Source organism: Schistocerca gregaria, chromosome 1 (assembly GCF_023897955.1).
Source record: "Schistocerca gregaria isolate iqSchGreg1 chromosome 1, iqSchGreg1.2, whole genome shotgun sequence".
NCBI classification, from domain to species: Eukaryota; Metazoa; Arthropoda; class Insecta; order Orthoptera; family Acrididae; genus Schistocerca; species Schistocerca gregaria.
Window position 1 is genome coordinate 162,607,381 of NC_064920.1, and position 22,785 is coordinate 162,630,165.

At 40.2% G+C, this 22,785-nt stretch overlaps 1 protein-coding gene across 1 annotated transcript in view; it reads left to right on the forward strand.

The window, feature by feature from the left end:
* The window catches only part of LOC126335878 (glutaminase kidney isoform, mitochondrial-like), a 306,299-nt gene extending 284,969 nt beyond the window's left edge, over positions 1 to 21,330 (forward strand). Inside the window, exon 13 of the mRNA XM_049999352.1 lies at positions 20,675 to 21,330. Within this exon, the coding sequence (XP_049855309.1) occupies positions 20,675 to 20,786 (112 nt within the window). The 3' untranslated portion in view covers positions 20,787 to 21,330. The remainder of the gene's footprint in view (positions 1 to 20,674) is intronic.
* Positions 21,331 to 22,785: the final 1,455 nt, after the last annotated feature.

Consider the following 22,785-nt stretch of genomic DNA (forward strand, 5'->3'; position numbering starts at 1 on the left):
CTATCTCTCTTCAAAGTCCTCCACCTCTCAAACCCTTGCTTGGAGAACACACTCAGGAACATCATCCTAGAAGCCAGCCGCAAACTTGAGTCCCATGCCACACACCACCTGAAAAAACTATCCACAGTGCTAGTGCAACACCTAAGAAGTGGGGTCCCTCTCCCTATCCCTCACAAACACCAACCACAACAGAACCGTCAACAAACCCCCCTCATAGCCAACAAACCTAGCCTAGCCACCCTACTCAATCTCCCCATCCCAGCACATACCCCACACAGACCAAATCTCAACTATAACCACAGTCAAATGCCACATATCACCAACTCCAATTCAGTTCTAAACCTCTCATCCAGATCCCTCTCTCCTCAAGAGACATCTGTTCTATCAAAAGGCTTAACCTTTAGCCCCACACCTAAATTCAACCACACTGCCCTGGTTAAAGATCTCCTCTCTTTCACCCGGAACCTCAACTGGAAATATCACTTCACCACCCAAACACAGCCCCCAAATACTAGACCCAGTGTTGAACCTTGTTTAGAACAGTTCCGACCGCCTTCTCAAAGGGATCCTCCTCCCCTCCCCCAAAACCATCCCTTGCAGACGTTTCAGGAATTCCTCACATCCAGTGTTGCCTCCCAGTCCTTCTTGAAGAACATTCCGACAACCCCCAACATCACCCCAGCTGAATCCCGTGCCATTAAACAGCTGAAAACAGACCGCTCTATTGTAATCCTTCCGGCGGATAAAGGCTCCACAACTGTGGTACTTGACCGTGTGGAGTATGTGGCAGAAGGACTGCGTCAACTCTCCGACACCTCAACCTACAAAGCTGTTACCCTGGATCCCATTCCCTCCATTCAGACTGAGCTGCAGAAAATCCTAAAAATCCAAGGTCCCTCACAAGGCCTCACAATGGCTTCCATAGACTTACTCACTCCACCTGAGCCACGTACCCCTACCTTCTACCTATTACCCAAAATCCACAAAGAGAACCATCCTGGCCGTCCCATTGTAGCAGGCTTCAAAGCCCCAACAGAACGTATCTCAGCTCTGGTAGACCAACACCTCCAACCTATCACCTGCAGGCTCCCATCCTACATCAAGGACACAAACCACTTCCTAGAACGCCTCAAATCCATTCCCACTCCTCTCCCACCTGAAACCTTTCTTGTCACCATAGATGCTACATCCCTTTACACAAACATCCCACACACCCATGGTCTCTCTGCCCTTGAGCACTACCTCTCCCAACGCCCACCCGAAGATCTTCCAAAAACCTCGTTCCTTATCACACTTACCAACTTCATCCTCACCCATAATTACTTCACTTTTGAAGGCCAGACCTACAAACAAATCAGGGGAACTGCCATGGGAACCAGGATGGCTCCATCCTATGCCAACCTCTTCATGGGCCGCATGGAGGAGGCTTTCCTGAAGACCCAACAGCTGCTTCCCCTGGCCTGGTATAGGTTTATAGATGACATCTTTGTGGTCTGGACTCATGGTGAAGAAACACTCCTTAATTTTCTCCATAACCTCAACTCCTTTTCGAATCTGAATTTCACCTGGTCCTTCTCCAAAACCAAAGCCACCTTCCTGGATGTTGACCTTCATCTTGTTGAAGCTCACATCCACACCTCTGTCCATATCAAACCCACCAACAAACAACAGTACCTTCACTTTGATAGCTGCCATCCATTCCACATCAAACGCTCCCTTCCCTACAGCCTAGGTATTCGTGGCAAACGTATCTGCTCCAGTGACGAATCCCTCAACAATTACACCAATAACCTGACCAGTGCTTTCCTCTCCCGCAACTATCCTGCAGACCTTGTCCACAAACAGATCTCCCGAGCAATACATTCCTCCCCGTCCAACAACAATATTCCTAGCCTCAGACCACACAGAAGCATCCCCCTTGTCACCCAATATTATCCTGGCCTCGAATACATCAATAAATTACTCCGCCAGGGATATGACTTTCTCAAGTCAACCCCTGAAATGAGATCATCCCTTGACAAAATTCTCCCCACACCACCCAGAGTTGCCTTTCGTCGTCCCCCTAACCTCCGTAACATCCTTGTTAAACCCTGCAATATTCCCAGACTACCTTCTCTACCCAGCGGTTCCTACCCCTGTAACCGACCCCGCTGCAAAACCTGCCCCATGCATCCCCCCACAACCACCTACTCCAGCCCCGCTACTAGGAAAACATACACAATTCAAGGAAGGGCCACGTGTGAGACTACACATGTCATTTATCAGCTGACATGCCTGCACTGCACAGCCTTTTACATCGGTATGACAACAACTAAACTGGCTGAGCGCATGAACGGACACAGACGAACTGTCCGCCTAGGAGATGTCCAATACCCAGTAGCGGAGCATGCCCTCCAGCATAATTCTAGGGACCTAGGAACCTGCTACACTGTACGTGCCATTTGGCTTCTCCCACCCAACACCAGTCCCTCTGAACTGCGGAGATGGGAACTTGCACTCCAGCACATCCTTTCATCCCGCCATCCCCCTGGACTAAACCTACGTTAAACAACCTCACTCCCATTTACTTTTCAGTCTTCTCCTCTTTCCCTTTCCTCTTTAGCCATTCATGCATCTTTCCATCCTACATCTTTATACTATACACCTCTTTACTTCTGTATGCATCCTCTTTGGCTTGAAGCTGGCACAGTACCTGCAGTAGAATATCTTTGGCTTCCCTCTGACAACCATGCCTCCATCCTTGCTACCTTCCCTGTTTTCCTTTCCCTGTTGCTTCATAACCTGGGTTGTGAGTAACTAAATCCACTTTCCCTTCTTCCCTTTCTTTCCCCTCTCTCCTCCCTGATGAAGGAACATTTATTCCGAAAGCTAGGAGCTTAAATTTTCGGTTGTTTTTTGTGTCTCTATCGGCTGTACTGAGCTGACGTAAGTACTGGCCAGCCCCTCTTTGTTAGTAACTGTAATTTTTGATAACTGACAGCTGTACAGAGATCTTCTCACTGTAACAACTTAATACAGACTACATAATAATTATAAGATGAACATCTTGCTAACTAGACCTGGATTCAGAATGGGATTTTCACTCTGCAGCGGAGTGTGCACTGATATGAAACTTCCTGGCAGATTAAAACTTAGACCTGGATTGCCTGTAGCATTATGCATCACACCCATTTACAGAAGTGAGTGAGAATAAAAATTAAAAAAATTGATGTTACATATTAATTATTAACACAAAAGGTAAAACAATTACAGTATGCAAAATTATAATAGACAAAAGAGCAAGTCAGTTTACGTATGACCTGTGTTACAGAACAAAGCCAAAATTTGTGCTCCCACAGGGATTCACAAAGTTCTTAAAAATGAAATTTTTCAAATCTAATAATGAGCAAACTAACTAAACAAATAAAATTGAGGTTTATTGTCTCATAACAACCAAATTCAAGTCATTGACTTAATGTACAGGAGACTTCTCAAAACACAAAAGTTGGTTTACAATTTTTCTTGGAATATGATTTAATATAATATAACGTGCTGGATATATAACAACTAATAATTTTTCTTTTAAAAATTAATAATTCTAAGTACTTGCTCTCTCCTGCTCAAATTTTCAGATTGTTCTTCATGAATTCTTCTCCTGAGTAGTAACATTCCTGCACTAGTTTCTCATAAAAGGCCTTTTTAAGTGTTTCTAAGTTTCACTGAGCAAATATTTTCCTTTCATTTTGTTATAAATTTTCATACCCATAAACTGAGGTATTTGAGAATAAAGTTTTAAATTGTGGGCACGCAGTATAAAATTATTTTGATTTTTTGTGTTGTAATCATGTTGAAAATTATTTGCTACAAATAAATCAGGGTTACTTTAAACTAGAACAATCAGCCCATAGATGTAGAGTGAGGGAACACTTAATATATTTAGATTTTTAGGAGTAAGCAACATGATTTTCTTCACTCTGCACTGTTCATATTTCTAAATGGTTTTCTTAAGTTATAGTATTCGACACATATGATCTGAGTTACCCCAAAATACAATTTTGTATTTTATTACTGATTCAAATTAGCTGTGATATACTGCTTTTCTTATGTCCATACTGGTATGTACAATATACCCTCTGCAAATGCTAGGCTAATTGATTTACTAGCAAGGTACAGTATATGCTAGCCCCATGACACACCTGTATTCAGTCACATTCCTATGAATTTTGCACAGTTAGCTTCATGCAAATCCTGGTTTTAGTGATTGATTTGAATTTAGTTTCACTTTGCATGTTTTGTTTCAAGCTGCATTAATTGAGTCTTTTCCATGTTTTATTTTAACTTCTTTAAATCAAACCAGGTATCTAATTTTTCTAAAGTATTTAATACAGTTTGAGGAATTTGATCAGTACTGGTACTTTCAATGATTACACTGTGTCATCTGAAAATAAAACTGAGTGACACTCAATGTTATGAGGTAGATCATTTATGTAAAACAGGAAAGGGATGGGGCCTAAAACAGAAGTTCCTCACCCTGATGATATAACAACTCTTTATCTTCAGTTGGATAGGTAGGACTTCAACAGCTCTAATACAGCAACCTTAATTCCATATTTCTCCAGTTTACAAAGTAGCAAGAAGGGTTTCCAGCTATCAAAGGCCTTTGGTAGGTCACAAAAAATTCCTGTGGCCTGCAATGAGTTGTCAAGAGAAGAACTAATTTTATCCACAAAAGTTTTCGAATTTTTTTCATAGTGACTTGGCGATAGTTTTCCATGTGTTCTGTTGTGCCTTTTTTGAATAGTGGTTGTGTACTTGTGTCTGAAAAATAACCTTCTTGAAGGGACTGGTTAACTACTGTTGATACATGCTGAGCAGTTATTTTAAAGACTGTTTTTAACACTTTTGTTGGTATCCTGCCCCATCCTGCTTATGTTTTACTTTTGAGTGATAGTAGTTTTGCAAAATGTACTGAAAAGTCCACCTTCAAATTGCTCAGTGTTAAAGAAATTTACCCTATCAGGGTAGTTTTCTACATTGATGTTTGATTTGTTTATGTTTATACAGAATGCACTAAATAATTCTGAAATATGAGCAGTTTTGTCCTCTATCTTGATTTCAGAAATATCATGGCCTCTAGCTGTGATCACCAACCATGATGCCTTTGATTTGTTTTCCCTACCCAAAAAAATCTGTTGTTTTCCAGTTCTTTTGCTGCATTTACAACTTTTTAAATTTTTTTGTAATTGTTTTTACATGGGTAACAAAATCACAACTCTTGTTACATTTTAGTTCCCTACGTAGCCGTCTTTTTCTTGCACTAGGGATTTTTTATTCCTTCAGTAGTCCTCACTATGGAAAGTTTCATTAAAAAGTAGCAAAATTTTCTATTTAGCTGAAAATTCAAAACTCTGTTCAAAATGATGAATGAAAATAACATCATAATCCCTACTGAATTTCTTGGACAAAACTGAGCTGTGTTGGGAACTAATTACTAGAAAAATAAGTTACATCTTGAAAAATAACAAAGTGGAAAAAACTATGAACAATTAATTTTACATAAGAGAGAAACATAAACCTCATAGTAACTAACAAAACATGTAAAAACCATCCATACAATACAGGGTATTTCAAAAAGGACTTTAAAATTTTAAAAATTCATATAAATTTATTGATAGATGATGTAGAGCTATGTTTAGTGTTATTTTGTAGGGAAACACATCAAGCTTTTTTTTACCTTAAACTAAAGATGTTGTATGTGGCTTCCGTTGGTTCTCCTGCACACATCCCATTGGAAGTTGATTTCTTCCCAAACTTGTTGCAGCATTGCAGGCAAAACTTGCTCAGTGGCAGCATAAATTCTTACTCCAAGTTCAGGTAGGGGAGCCAGCACAGGAAGTACAAAACAATATCTATGATGAATCCCCATAAAAAGTACTAAGTGTTGTCAGTTCTGGGGAACATGGGGGGCATGCAATTGGTGCATCATGGCCAATCCATTGACCTGGAAAGTGGTCACTGAGAAAATCCCAGACATCAGTCGGTCAGTGGGGTGGTGCACCATCTCGCATAAATTAAAAATTTCATCCTTGGTCATCCTCATGGATCTCTGGCATAAAAAATAGTTGATTATATCCAGGTACACTGTCCTGTTAACCGTTCTCTCATGGAAAAAAGGGGCCATACACTTTGTTCTTGTTTAGTGCACCAAAAATGTTCAGTTTAGTGTTATCATGAACATGTTGCACTGTTTGATGTGGATTTTCACTACCTCAATCTCGCCATTTAAGTGAAAAGTTGACTCATCAGAAAAGATGATTTTGTCCAAGAAATGTTCACTATTATGTAATCAATTTAACAGTTCTGTGCAGAAGTTCTTGTGAGCAATTTTATCACTGTCTTTTATTGCATGTATGATCATCAGTCTGTACAGTTTCAAATGCAAATTGTTTCTCGACACATACAGTCATATGTGGGATTTGCAGTCCACAAGATGCACATCTGGTCAACTTTGTAGGGCTGTTGACAAAACATTGTTCACTCCTGGCAGATTAAAACTGTGTGCCCGACCGAGACTCGAACTCGGGACCTTTGCCTTTCGCGGGCAAGTGCTCTACCAACTGAGCTACCGAAGCACGACTCACGTCCGGTACTCACAGCTTTACTTCTGCCAGTATCCGTCTCCTACCTTCCAAACTTTACAGAAGCTCTTCTGCGAACCTTGCAGAACTAGCACTCCTGAAAGAAAGGATATTGCGGAGACATGGCTTAGCCACAGCCTGGGGGATGTTTCCAGAATGAGATTTTCACTCTGCAGCGGAGTGTGCGCTGATATGAAACTTCCTGGCAGATTAAAACTGTGTGCCCGACCGAGACTCGAACTCGGGACCTTTGCCTTTCGCGGGCAAGTGCTCTACCAACTGAGCTACCGAAGCACGACTCACGTCCGGTACTCACAGCTTTACTTCTGCCAGTATCCGTCTCCTACCTTCCAAACTTTACAGAAGCTCTTCTGCGAACCTTGCAGAACTAGCACTCCTGAAAGAAAGGATATTGCAGAGACATGGCTTAGCCACAGCCTGGGGGATGTTTCCAGAATGAGATTTTCACTCTGCAGCGGAGTGTGCGCTGATATGAAACTTCCTGGCAGATTAAAACTGTGTGCCCGACCGAGACTCGAACTCGGGACCTTTGCCTTTCGCGGGCAAGTGCTCTACCAACTGAGCTACCGAAGCACGACTCACGTCCGGTACTCACAGCTTTACTTCTGCCAGTATCCGTCTCCTACCTTCCAAACTTTACAGAAGCTCTTCTGCGAACCTTGCAGAACTAGCACTCCTGAAAGAAAGGATATTGCGGAGACATGGCTTAGCCACAGCCTGGGGGATGTTTCCAGAATGAGATTTTCACTCTGCAGCGGAGTGTGCGCTGATATGAAACTTCCTGGCAGATTAAAACTGTGTGCCCGACCGAGACTCGAACTCGGGACCTTTGCCTTTCGCGGGCAAGTGCTCTACCAACTGAGCTACCGAAGCACGACTCACGTCCGGTACTCACAGCTTTACTTCTGCCAGTATCCGTCTCCTACCTTCCAAACTTTACAGAAGCTCTTCTGCGAACCTTGCAGAACTAGCACTCCTGAAAGAAAGGATATTGCGGAGACATGGCTTAGCCACAGCCTGGGGGATGTTTCCAGAATGAGATTTTCACTCTGCAGCGGAGTGTGCGCTGATATGAAACTTCCTGGCAGATTAAAACTGTGTGCCCGACCGAGACTCGAACTCGGGACCTTTGCCTTTCGCGGGCAAGTGCTCTACCAACTGAGCTACCGAAGCACGACTCACGTCCGGTACTGGCAGAAGTAAAGCTGTGAGTACCAGTTTTAATCTGCCAGGAAGTTTCATATCAGCGCACACTCCGCTGCAGAGTGAAAATCTCATTCTGGAAACATCCCCCAGGCTGTGGCTAAGCCATGTCTCCGCAATATCCTTTCTTTCAGGAGTGCTAGTTCTGCAAGGTTCGCAGAAGAGCTTCTGTAAAGTTTGGAAGGTAGGAGACGGATACTGGCAGAAGTAAAGCTGTGAGTACCGGACGTGAGTCGTGCTTCGGTAGCTCAGTTGGTAGAGCACTTGCCCGCGAAAGGCAAAGGTCCCGAGTTCGAGTCTCGGTCGGGCACACAGTTTTAATCTGCCAGGAAGTTTCATATCAGCGCACACTCCGCTGCAGAGTGAAAATCTCATTCTGGAAACATCCCCCAGGCTGTGGCTAAGCCATGTCTCCGCAATATCCTTTCTTTCAGGAGTGCTAGTTCTGCAAGGTTCGCAGAAGAGCTTCTGTAAAGTTTGGAAGGTAGGAGACGGATACTGGCAGAAGTAAAGCTGTGAGTACCGGACGTGAGTCGTGCTTCGGTAGCTCAGTTGGTGGAGCACTTGCCCGCGAAAGGCAAAGGTCCTGAGTTCGAGTCTCGGTCGGGCACACAGTTTTAATCTGCCAGGAAGTTTCATATCAGCGCACACTCCGCTGCAGAGTGAAAATCTCATTCTGGAAACATCCCCCAGGCTGTGGCTAAGCCATGTCTCCGCAATATCCTTTCTTTCAGGAGTGCTAGTTCTGCAAGGTTCGCAGAAGAGCTTCTGTAAAGTTTGGAAGGTAGGAGACGGATACTGGCAGAAGTAAAGCTGTGAGTACCGGACGTGAGTCGTGCTTCGGTAGCTCAGTTGGTAGAGCACTTGCCCGCGAAAGGCAAAGGTCCTGAGTTCGAGTCTCGGTCGGGCACACAGTTTTAATCTGCCAGGAAGTTTCATATCAGCGCACACTCCGCTGCAGAGTGAAAATCTCATTCTGGAAACATCACCCAGGCTGTGGCTAAGCCATGTCTCCGCAATATCCTTTCTTTCAGGAGTGCTAGTTCTGCAAGGTTCGCAGAAGAGCTTCTGTAAAGTTTGGAAGGTAGGAGACGGATACTGGCAGAAGTAAAGCTGTAAGTACCGGACGTGAGTCGTGCTTCGGTAGCTCAGTTGGTAGAGCACTTGCCCGCGAAAGGCAAAGGTCCCGAGTTCGAGTCTCGGTCGGGCACACAGTTTTAATCTGCCAGGAAGTTTCATATCAGCGCACACTCCGCTGCAGAGTGAAAATCTCATTCTGGAAACATCCCCCAGGCTGTGGCTAAGCCATGTCTCCGCAATATCCTTTCTTTCAGGAGTGCTAGTTCTGCAAGGTTCGCAGAAGAGCTTCTGTAAAGTTTGGAAGGTAGGAGACGGATACTGGCAGAAGTAAAGCTGTGAGTACCGGACGTGAGTCGTGCTTCGGTAGCTCAGTTGGTAGAGCACTTGCCCGCGAAAGGCAAAGGTCCCGAGTTCGAGTCTCGGTCGGGCACACAGTTTTAATCTGCCAGGAAGTTTCATATCAGTGCACACTCCGCTGCAGAGTGAAAATCTCATTCTGGAAACATCCCCCAGGCTGTGGCTAAGCCATGTCTCCGCAATATCCTTTCTTTCAGGAGTGCTAGTTCTGCAAGGTTCGCAGAAGAGCTTCTGTAAAGTTTGGAAGGTAGGAGACGGATACTGGCAGAAGTAAAGCTGTGAGTACCGGACGTGAGTCGTGCTTCGGTAGCTCAGTTGGTAGAGCACTTGCCCGCGAAAGGCAAAGGTCCCGAGTTCGAGTCTCGGTCGGGCACACAGTTTTAATCTGCCAGGAAGTTTCATATCAGCGCACACTCCGCTGCAGAGTGAAAATCTCATTCTGGAAACATCCCCCAGGCTGTGGCTAAGCCATGTCTCCGCAATATCCTTTCTTTCAGGAGTGCTAGTTCTGCAAGGTTCGCAGAAGAGCTTCTGTAAAGTTTGGAAGGTAGGAGACGGATACTGGCAGAAGTAAAGCTGTGAGTACCGGACGTGAGTCGTGCTTCGGTAGCTCAGTTGGTAGAGCACTTGCCCGCGAAAGGCAAAGGTCCCGAGTTCGAGTCTCGGTCGGGCACACAGTTTTAATCTGCCTGGAAGTTTCATATCAGCGCACACTCCGCTGCAGAGTGAAAATCTCATTCTGCATTGTTCACTCGCTCAATGACGTCATCAGATGTGCTTGGACGATCTGATGATTCCCATGTCTTACTGAGCACCCTGTTTCTACAAAACATTTATGTCACTGGTAAATTGAAGGCCTACTAAGAGGATCTTTATCGTACTTGGTACGGAAATTCTGTTGAACTGTTGTTGTTGAGTTCGATTCTTCAAACCAAACCACACAGCTAGCACTCAGGTGCAGGGGAGGCAGCCATCTTTAACAAAATTGCTGCTAGCACTGCTTGCAGTGTGATTTGGCATCAGCAAACTATAAGAGACAAAACTTGATGTATTTCCCTAAACATTTACACAACAGTCACCTCTTTAGGTACTATGAAATAATTTATGTGAATTTTCAAAGTTGTAAAGTCCTTTTTTGAAACACCCTGTACTTATGCACAAAAAGATCAACCCTTAAACTCAAGAGAAGGGTAGAAATAATGTTGTTGTTGTTGTGGTCTTCAGTCCTGAGGCTGGTTTGATGCAGCTCTCCATGCTACTCTATCCTGTGCAAGCTTCTTCATCTCTTAGTACTTACTGCAACCTACGTCCTTCTGAATCTGATTAGTGTATTCATCTCTTGGTCTCCCTCTATGACTTTTACCCTCCACAGTGCCCTCCAATGCTAAATTTGTGATCCCTTGATGCCTTAGAACATTTCCTACGAACCGGTCCCTTCTTCTTGTCAAGTTGTTCCACAAACTCCTCTTCTCCCCAATTCTATTCAATACCTCCTCATTAGTTATGTGATCTACCCATCTAATCTTCAGCATTCTTCTGTAGCACCTCAATTCAAAAGCTTCTATTCTCTTCTTGTCCAAACTATTTACAGTCCATGTTTCACTTCCATACATGGCTACACTCCATACAAATACTTTCAGAAACGACATCCTGGCACTTAAATCTATACTCGATGTCAACAAATTTCTCTTCTTCAGAAACGCTTTTCTTGCCATTGCCAGTCTACATTTTATATCCTCTCTACTTTGATCATCATCAGTTATTTTTCTCCCCAAATAGCAAAACTCCTTTACTACTTTAAGTGTCTCATTTCCTAATCTAATTCCCTCTGCATCACCCGACTTAATTCGACTACATTCCATTATCCTCCCTTTGCTTTTGTTGATGTTCATCTTATATCCTCCTTTCAAGACACTGTCCACTCCATTCAACTGCTCTTCCAAGTCCTTTGCTGTCTCTGACAGAATTACAATGTCATTGGCGAACCACAAAGTTTTTATTTCTTCTCCATGGATTTTAATGCCTACTCTGAATTTTTCTTTTGTTTCCTTTACTGCTTGCTCAATATACAGATTGAATAACATTGGGGAGAGGTTACAACCCTGTCTCACTCCCTTCCCAACCGCTGCTTCCCTTTCATGTCCCTTGACTCTTATAACTGCTATCTGGTTTCTGTACAAATTGTAAATAGCCTTTTCGCTCCCTGTATTCCAGTCAACATTGTGAAAAGCTTTCTCTAAGTCTACAAATGCTAGAAATGTAGATTTGCCTTTTCTTAATCTATTTTCTAAGTTATGTCATAGGATCAGTACTGCCTCACATGTTCCAATATTTCTATGAAATCCAAACTGATCTTCCCCAAGGCTTGCTTCTATTAGTTTTTCCATTAGTCTATAAAGAATTTGCGTTAGTATTTTGCAGCTGTGGCTTATTAAACTGATTGGTCAGTAATTTTCACATCTTTCAACACCTGCTTTCTTTGGGATTGGAATTATTATATTCTTCTTGAAGTCTGAGAGTATTTCACCAGTCTCATACATCTTGCTCACCAGATGGTAGAGTTTTGTCAGGGCTGGCTCTCCCAAGGACATCAGTAGTTCTAATGGAATGTTGTCTACTCCTGGGGCCTTGTTTTGACTCAGGTCTTTCAGTGTTCTGTCAAACTCTTCACGCAGTATTGTATCTCCCATTTCGTCTTCATCTACATTTTCTTCCATTTCCAGAATATTGTCCTCAAGTACATCACCCTTGTGTAGACACTTGATATACTCCTTCCACCTTTCTGCTTTCCCTTCTTTGCTTATAACTGGGTTTCCATATGAGCTCTTGATATTCATACAAGTGGTTCTCTTTTCTCCAAAGGTCTCTTTAATTTTCCTGTATGCAGTATCTATCTTAACCCTAGTGAGATAAGCCTCTACATCCTTACATTTGTCCTCTAGCCATCCCTGCTTACCCTTTTTGCACTTCCTGTCGATCTCATTTTTGAGACATTTGTATTGCTTTTTGCCTGCTTCATTTACTGCATTTTTATATTTTCTCCTTTCATCAATTAAATTCAATATTTCTTCTGTTACCCCAGGATTTCTACTAGCCATCGTCTTTTTACCTACTTGATCCTCTGCTGCCTTCACTACTTCATCCCTCAGAGCTACCCATTCTTCTTCTACTGTATTTCTTTCCCCCATTCTTGTCAATTGTTCCCTTATGCTCTCCCTGAAACTCTGTACAACCTCTGGTTTAATCTGTTTGTCCAGATCCCATCTCCTTAAATTCCCACCTTTTTGCAGTTTCTTCAGTTTTAATCTACAGCTCATAACCAATAGATTCTGGTCAGAGTCCACATCTGCCCTGGAAATATCTCACAATTTAATACCTGGTTCATAAATCTCTGTCTTACCATTATATAATCTATCTGATACCTTCTAGTATTTCCAGGATTCTTCCATGTGTACAACCTTTGTTTATGATTTTTGAACCAAGTGTTAGCTACGATTAAGTTATGCTCTGTGCAAAATTCTACCAGACGGCTTCCTCTTTCATTTCTTTCCTCCAATCCATATTCACCTACTATGTTTTCTTCTCTCCCTTTTCATACTCTCGAATTCCAATCACCCATGACTATAAAATTTCCATCTTCCTTCTCTACCTGAGTAATTTCTTTTATCTCATCATACATTTCATCAATTTCTTCATCGTCTGCTTAGCTAGTTGGCACATAAACTTGTACTATTGTAGCAGGTAATGGTAGACGAAAGTGTCTGAAAGACTGACATGATAATTGAAGAACAATGCAGCACAGAAAAATGAAAATGAGAAACAGTGCTGTGTGGCTCAGAGCCAAGCTCAGTTCGAATGTAATCCTACAGTTATGTGACTGCTCTGTAATTCATACATAAGAGCCTGGCAGAGGGTTTTGTTGTAACATCTTCAGAATATTTTTTTATGGTCCTGCTCTCCAACCATGTGCAGGAAAAATGAACATTAAATCTTTCTGTGCAAGTTATAATTCCCTTATTGTATTATGATGATCATTTCTCCCTATGTATGTTGGAATCAACAAAATCTTTTTGCATTAGAAGTCAAAAGTTGGTGATTTAAATTTCATGAAATGATCTCACCATTTTTGTCTTAATAATTGTCATCCCACCTCGCATATCATATCTGTAACAATCTGTCCACAATTTTGCAATAAGCCAAAACCAGCCATCTTACTTGAACTTTTTCGATGTGTTTTATCAATCTTATATTGTGAGGATCAGTATTCCGGAACGGGATAGGCAAGTGTAGTGTAGGCAGTCTGTTTACCAGGTTTGTTGCATCTTCTAATGGTTCTGCCAATAAGATGGAGCTTCGGGTTCACTAACCCCACAACATTGTCTATATGACCATTCCAGTTTAAATTGTTTGCAGTTTTAATCCCTAGGCATTAAGTTGAACTTACAGCCTTTATATATGGGAGATTTATCATTTAATCAAAATTTAATGGATTCCTTTTAGTTCTCATGGTTGACCTCACACTTTTCATAATGTAGAGTAAATTGCCACTTTTTGCACACTACAGATACCTTGACTAAATTATTTTGTGATTGGTTTTGATTTTCTGATGACTTTTTGTCCCTACAAAATAGTGGACAACAGCAATATCTGCAAACAGTCTAAAAAGGCTGTTCTAATTGTCACCTAAATTGTTTACATAGATTAATAACAGTGAAGACGCTTTAACATTTCCTACGGGAATGGCAGATATCACTTCTGCTTTACTCAATGCCTTTCTGTCAGTTACTATGAACTGTGTGCAGTATGATTGGAAGCCAATTGTGAGGAATGATGTCAAAAGCCTTCTGGAAATCTAGAAATTGGAATCACTTTGATATCCCCTGTCAATAGCACTCATTATTTCATGTCAATAGGGAGCAAGTTGTGTTGGACAAGAATGATATCTTATAAATCCATGTGGACTATGTGTGTAGATTGCTTTTTTCTTTTCAATGTAGCTGATAATGTTCAAAAACAGTATATGTTCAAAATCTTAAGCCACATCAGTGGATTACTCTTATTCCATTTCTTGAGTATTGCAACTTTCCAGTCTTTGGGTGGGAATGTTTCATTGAGTGAGGCATTGTATATGACTACTGAGTATGGAGCTATTATATCAGAAAACTCTGAAAGGAACCTAACTGGCATACAGTCTGGACTGGAAACCTTGTTCTCATTAAGTAATTGAAGTTGCTTCACTGTACCAAGAATATCTAATTCTAAATTACTTATATTGATAGCTGTTCTTGGTTCAAATTCTTGAATATTTACTTCATCTTCCCTGGTGAAGGAATTTTGGAAAACTGTGTCTGACAATTCTGCTTTAGTGACACTGTCATCGGTGATATTACAACTGCTGTCATACAGTGAAGAATTGTATATTGCTGCTATTGTACAAGCAAAATCTCTTTAAATTTTCTGCTGGATTTCGAGACAGAGTTTCATTGTGGAAATTTAGAAGGTGTATGTCTCTGATGTTTTTAGTTTTTATGTGAAAACCCTTCAAGCTTTTTAAATAAAACAAACTTTATTAACATTCTTTTTGTCAGAGCCACAACCTCAACTCTGCTTACGCTGCTTCATCACTATTGAAATGAAGTCATCCGAGGTGTTATTTAAGTTGTTGAAACATAGGAAACTTGGGTGGGGTTAAGTCAGGACTGTATGGAGGATGATCAACAACAGTGAACCCAAGGTCTCAGATTGTTGCAGATGTCACTGTGCTCATGCTGTCTGGCATTGTTAGGCTGAAGGAAAGGGCAGTCCATGTGCGGAAAAACTCTTTGCATTCGAAACTCAATTACAATGGACCATTTCTCATGCACTGACACAGTTATGTTATACACTGCCCTATTACACACTACACTTTGGAGCCCTCTAGTGACAGAGGGAAGCAAATGCGTTGATAACAAAAATGAAGATCTAAAATATTAATAACATTTGTTTTATTTATAAAGCTTTAAGAAATTTCACACACAAATTTTGGGGGCACTACTTTTCTGAAAACCCTCATATTAATAGCATATATTACCCATAAGATGAACATTATCAGTATACAATTTATACATCAGTAAATGAAGCCTCAAATCCAGAAGTGCATATTTTTTGCTGCAAGTGTGAAATGAAGGTCATACCTTATAAGTATCTGTTTGTACATTACATTAAATCACACAGAATATTACTTACCTTCAAATGTACCAAATTTTTCCTTGTGCAGGTAAACTGCTAAACAACACTCTTACGTACTTTATTGTCTATGACCAAGCAAACAATGACAAAGTGACTATGACAAAAATTAACTCACAAACACAGATGAAGCAGCCATTTCCGTGTTTTTATATATAATAAGATAACAATTAGTCTCAGTTTTACAGAAGCTCTTCTGCAAGTCTTGCAGAACTAGCACTCCTGAAAGAAAGGATAGTGCAGAGACATTGCTTAGCCCCACCCTGGGGGATGTTTCCAGAATGAGATTTTCACTCTGCAGCAGAGTGTGCGCTGGTATGAAACTTCCTGGCAGATTAAAACTGTGTGCCCGACCAAGACTCGAACTTGGGAACTTTGCCATTCGCAGGCAAGTGCTCTACCATCTGAGCTACCAAAGCACATTCATGCCTGGTCCTCACAGCTTTACTTCTGCCAGTATCTCATCTCCTACCTTCCAAACTTTACAGAAGCTCTTCTGCGAACCTTGCAGAACTAGCACTCCTGAGAGAAAGGATACTGCGGAGACATGGCTTAGCCACAGCCTGGGGGATGTTTCCAGAATGTGATTTTCACTCTGCAGTGAAGTGTGTGCTGATACGAAACTTATGTATGAACTGCAGCGCAGTCACAGAACTGTAGGATTACATTAGAACTGAGCTTAGCGAACACACGGCTCTGAGCCACACAACGCTGTTTCTCATTTTCATTTTTCTGTGCTGCATTGTTCGCCAATTATCATGTCAGTCTTTCAGACATTTTCGTCTACCAATACCTACTACAATAGTACAAGTTTATATGACAACTAGCTCTGCAGATGATGAAGAAATTGATGAAATGTATGATGAGATAAAAGAAGTTATTCAGGTAGTGAAGGGAGACAAAAATTTAATAGTCATCGGTGACTGGAATTCAAGAGTAGGAAAAATGAGAGAAGAAAACATGGTAGGTGAATATGGATTGGGGGAAAGAAATGAAAGAGGAAGCCATCTGGTAGAATTTTGCACAGAGCATAACTTAATCATAGCTAACACTTGGTTCAAGAATCATAAACGAAGGTTGTACACATGGAAGAATCCTGGAAATACTAGAAGGTATCAGATAGATTATATAATGGTAAGACAGAGATTTAGGAACCAGGTATTAAATTGTAAGACATTTCCAGGGGCAGATGTGGACTCTGACCACAATCTACTGGTTATGAGCTGTAGATTAAAACTGAAGAAACTGCAAAAAGGTGGGAATTTAAGGAGATGGGATCTGGACAAACAGATTAAACCAGAGGTTGTACAGAGTTTCAGGGAGAGCATAAGGGAACAATTGACAAGAATGGGGGAAAGAAATACAGTAGAAGAAGAATGGGTAGATCTGAGGGATGAAGTAGTGAAGGCAGCAGAGGATCAAGTAGGTAAAAAGACGATGGCTAGTAGAAATCCTGGGGTAACAGAAGAAATATTGAATTTAATTGATGAAAGAAGAAAATATAAAAATGCAGTAAATCAAGCAGGCAAAAAGGAATACAAACATCTCAAAAATGAGATCGACAGGAAGTGCAAAATGGGTAAGCAGGGATGGCTAGAGGACAAATGTAAGGATGTAGAGGCTTATCTCACTAGGGTTAAGATAGATACTGCATACAGGAAAATTACAGAGACCTTTGGAGAAAAGAGAACCACTTGTATGAATATCATGAGCTCATATGGAAACCCAGTTGTAAGCAAAGAAGGGAAAGCAGAAAGGTGGAAGGAGTATATAGAGGGTCTATACAAGGGCGATGTACTTGAGGACAATATTCTGGAAATGGGAGAGAATGTAGATGAAGACAATATGGCGTGAAGAGTTTGACAGAACACTGAAAGACCTGAGTCGAAACAAGGCCCCCGGAGTAGACAACATTCTATTAGAACTACTGCCGTCCTCGGGAGAGCCAGCCCTGACATAACTCTACCATCTGGTGAGCAAGATGTATGAGACTGGCAAAATACCCTCAGACTTCAAGAAGAATATAATAACTCGAATCCCAAAGAAAGCAGGTGCTGAAAGATGTGAAAATTACTGACCAATCAGTTTAATAAGCCACAGCTGCAAAATACTAACACAAATTCTTTGTTGACTAATGGAAAAACTAGTAGAAGCCAACCTTGGGGAAGATCAGTTTGGATTCCATAGAAATATTGGAACATGTGAGGCAGTACTGATCTTATGACATAACTTAGAAAACAGATTAAGGAAAGGCAAATCTACATTTCTAGGATTTGTCGACTTAGAGAAAGCTTTGACGATGTTGACTGGAATAATCTCTTTCAGATTGTAAAGGTGGCAGGGGTAAAATACAGGGAGCAAAAGGCTATTTACAATTTGTACAGAAACCAGATGGCAGTTATAAGAGTCGAGGGACATGGACGGGAAGCAGTGGTTGGGAAGGGAGTGAGACAGGGTTGTAGCCTCTCCATGATGTTATTCAATCTGTATATTGAGCAAGCAGTAAAGGAAACAAAAGAAAAATTCAGAGTAGGTATTAAAATCCATGGAGAAGAAATAAAACTTTGAGGTTCGCCGATGACGTAATTCTGTCAGAGACAATAAAGGATTTGGAAGAGCAGATATAAAATATAGATTGGCAATGGCAAGAAGAGCGTTTCTGAAGAAGAGAAATTTGTTAACATCAAGTATAGATTTAAGTGCCAGGAAGTCGTTTCTGAAAGTATTTGTATGGAGTGTAGCCATGTATGGAATTGAAACATGGACTGTAAATAGTTTGGACAAGAAGAGAATAGAAGCTTTCGAAATGTGGTGCTACAGAAATATGCTGAAGATTAGATGGGTAGATCACATAACTAATGAGGAGGTATTGAATAGAATTGGGGAGAAGAGGAGTTTGTGGAACAACTTGACAAGAAGAAGGGACTGGTTGGTAGGACATGTTCTGAGGCATCAAGGGATCACAAACTTAGCATTGGAGGACAGTGTGGAGGGTAAAAGTCATAGAGGGAGACCAAGAGATGAATACACTAATCAGATTCAGAAGGACGTAGGTTGCAGTAAGTACTGAAAGATGAAGAAGCTTGCACAGGATAGAGTAGCATGGAGAGCTGCATCAAACCAGTCTCAGGACTGAAGACTACAACAACAACAACATTATTTCTACCCTTCTCTTGAGCTTAAGGGTTGATCATTTTGTGCATAAGTACAGGGTGTTTCAAAAAAGGACTTTACAACTTTGAAAATTCACATAAATTATTTCATAGTACCTAAAGAGATGGTTGTAGTGTAAATGTTTAGGGAAATACGTCAAGTTTTGTCTCTTATAGTTTGCTAATGTCAAATCACACTGCAAGCAGTGCTAGCGGCAATTTTGTTAAAGATGGCTGCCTCCCCTGCACCAGGGGTGGTTTGGTTTGAAGAATTTATTTCTCTAATCTTGTGCTTCTACACTCAGTAACATACATTACTTACTTTTTATTATGTCCAGTTATGTATAATCTACTCTCCTTCAGGTAATTTCTATTCATATGTTACTTATTCAGTTATATGCCATTGAAGACATGAAGTATCCAGTACCTGCATGTTTTGCCTTATGTTATGAACATTCTCATTTAACTAAAGAAAGTACAAAATAAAGTAAAAAACTCTTATTTACTTCTACAAATGATATTACATTACACAACACACATTAAAGTGCCAAAATAGTTATGACACAAACTTTTTAACTGTGAAACATTCAGATACAGTGTACTCCATTGATCCAAGGTATTGCACATGAATCAGTTACATTTCAGAAATTCATTGGACCTGCAGTGGACCTGTCTTTGTGGATAGTAGTCGTTGTCTGCATGTTTTTCTCCTGTGACCCCTGACTGCCACATGCAATGTGGGATTTTATGTGCTGGTAATGCATATGAATAAGTTGAATCATATGATGATGTGGTTTTTCTCTTGTCACAACCAAAAACATGTTTTAGTGTTTTTGCTTCAGTTTTTGAAAGGCTCTGGTATTTCTTGTAGCGCAACAGATCCATAAGAGAATCAGCAAGCATATCAAGTTATTTGGTTATTGTTAAAAATAGCACTAGCCACACTACAGCACCTCAGTGAATGCTGTTCTTGGACACAGAATGAGTTAGGTGCTGTTTGCAAGCAGCTGTAAACTGCCAAGAATTTGCATGTTGTGGGAGCGAGTGTGTTGAGAGGACTCCTGAGAGACATGTAGCAGACGCACCGAAAAGTCTCCCTGTACAAGGTGACAGTGACCATAGAGAACTCAGGACACTATAACCACCCCAATAACCAAAAAGCTCTGGATACTGTCTCCCACTGTAATTAAAACTGAACCAGTGAGACACACATAACCTGTTGAGTAGAATGCTTCATGTGGTGTCAGAGGGAGGCAAGCTAAGAATGATAGATGTCTAATAATCATTGGTAGTTCAAAAGTATGGCAAATAATGTTCCCCCTATGGAAATGGCAGCAAAGGATCACCTTCCACACTATGTGTGGCCTAGAGGCATCATACAAGCTGTTCTGGCACCTGTTGAGGGAACAATGAGCAACCAAGTGCAGATAGTGGGACGTGTTGGAATAAATTATGCCTGTCATCTGGGCTCCAAGGTCATACTTGAGCTCTGGTTCTGAGCATAGTGAAAGGCTTGCACTAGTGTCTTTGAAGGTTTTGTGACAAGCTGTTTCTACCTCGTCCCAATAAGTCACATATAGTTCCATGTATATTACTAACAGCTGCCATGCCAGTTTCTTTTTTATTCTGAAATAGGAACAGTCTTTCTTCCTTAGTAGAGTCTCCTTGCATGCCACTTTTTTACCTTCTCAAGTACATAATTGCACTGCTCTGTTTGTTTTGTTCCAAGCTGGTCTCATTTATTCTCTACAAGATATCCATTTTGAATTGCAAATTATTGACATATCACTGTGTCCTGTTATTCAGTAGAATTTCAAGCTGAACCATTCTATTAAGTAAAGACAAAGCATTTGGGTGTTAATTTGTTGCTGATGTAATCTATAGTATCATTTTGTTGTAGTTGATTTTATGTGGGACTTTTTACATTCGCTTATTCCACATGCCTGAGGATGCTCCCTTCCTTAAATTCATGTCACTTATAGTTCAGCATCTTAATCTAACATATTTTACTTTTCACAGGTGGGGCCATGTCCCTAAGGGAGAAGCCAGTGCATTTCGCCGTACAGAGGTCTTCAATTTTATCAGAGACTGGGAAATAGAAAATAATCTTTCGAAAAGTGCTGATCAATGAAAAGGGAGTTGATCCATATTCTTTTCATTATTGACTCTCTGGAAAGTGTACAAACCATATGATGCTTGTACAGTAAAGTATAGAAATATTTCTCCCTCATGTAAAGAGGTCATTATTTGTAATGAAGTACATAACACAAAATGAGATTTAGGAAGTGTGATGTATATATTTGATTCCTATTTTGTATCCTATACATATAGTAATTTCTATATTTACCATTCACTATGTCCTAACAAAAAAAGACTATGCATCTAATTTTTGGAATGTTAAAAACGTATTTGATTGATTGTGATTGACTTTCTATCTATTAATAACTTTGCTTTAAGAGTTATCTGAGTTATGTATCAATTGAAGTCTTTTGGCAGTCTCTCTCATCTCATGGCTCTCTCATTATTGCTGTTGCTTTGATGAAAATTAATTGCCATATAAAATAAACATAAAATTTTGGTGTATGATTTTCTTTCCCTTTCTCTTCCAATCTGCAAAAAATGTCATCCCTTGGAAAGCTCTTAATTGAAATAATAAAAATCAATATATAATATATGAATCCAGATGTGTCTGAGCTAAATACATAATAACAGTAAGATAATGGCTTTATTGTATGTCTCTAACAAGCCATCATCTTCTGTTATTTACATCCACTGCAATAGAAAATTTAATCATTGTAGTGTTAGTTTTACTTTTTTGGTATTTTTTGTTAGAGGCACTTTTACCACTGTATTTTGTTTTCTTTTATATGACACAATTCATAGAAAAATAATTAAATTTATCCATAATCATTGTTTTCGCTCTACTGAAGGTGAACTTGTTTTTGTAATTTTGAACTATGTTTCATGCACTTCTGTGCCCCATGTACACTGTTGACTTCATTTTGGAACATTGGTGACTTGGATTTATCCCTGTTGTATCCCTACTCCTATCCAGAGTATGGCTTGTGTTACAATTTTATTTAATAGCAAGTTCTTAAATCATGAACACAACACTGTAGGAGGTTACTTGAATTATTTTTACACTTATTGACACCAGTAATATTACAAAGATTAGTTTCTGTTCAATAGTTTAAACAGCAAATTCATCATAGGTCAGCACTTCTGCTACACTATAACTGATCTGGAAGAGTGGCAACACATTTTTAATATATTTTCCAAATTCAATCCTGACACATAATGTGAAGTTTAGTTTGTTTACATTGTTACAGTGCCTAATAGTTGTTTGATTTGCAATATTTATTGACTGTATAATATTAAGAAAATAAATTACACAGGAATGTTCAGTTTTTGGATGACTATTACTGACTGAATGACTCAGAGATATTGACAATTTAGCTATTGGGTGTTGATTTCCTCACAAAATAATAGTACATTTTGGTTTATATTGATCAAGTGATCTTATCACATTGGCTATGTAACAAGGACTGCCTGAAACATTTTTTGTCACATACATTTTTAGGTGGGTGCAAGAGTAAAAACCAAAATTTGTTTTAACTTATTAATTATTTATGCAACAAAGAGCAAAATTAGGTGATACAAAATTATACTTGGCAAAATAGCAGGTCCATTTAACTATGATCTGGATAATGACAAAATTATAGCAATTATCTTGTGACAGCAAAAGCTACTTCTGCGGAGATTCATAGAGCCCATCAAAAACTGCTGAAGAATGAGATTTTCCAAATTGGATCATTAGCAAACTAACAATTCTTCTAGTAGAAGTGGACATTGTTGGAATAAAAAACATCAGTGATACTAAACTATGGGGCTGAATTTTGAAAAAGCACATTTTGGAATGCTACAAATAATTTCTGTAATTTTTGGGAAAAGTTAGATGTGTACAGAAAAGAGGAGAATGAGGGCTTTTAAACATGCTGTATCGCTTTATAAACAACTAATTATTTGCTCACTGAAAATTTCCACTCCATCTATTCTTTAGAGATGGAAAATCATGAGTGTTCTTTTAAATAAATTGTTTTGAGGTAAACTAATTATTCTACCAACAGAAG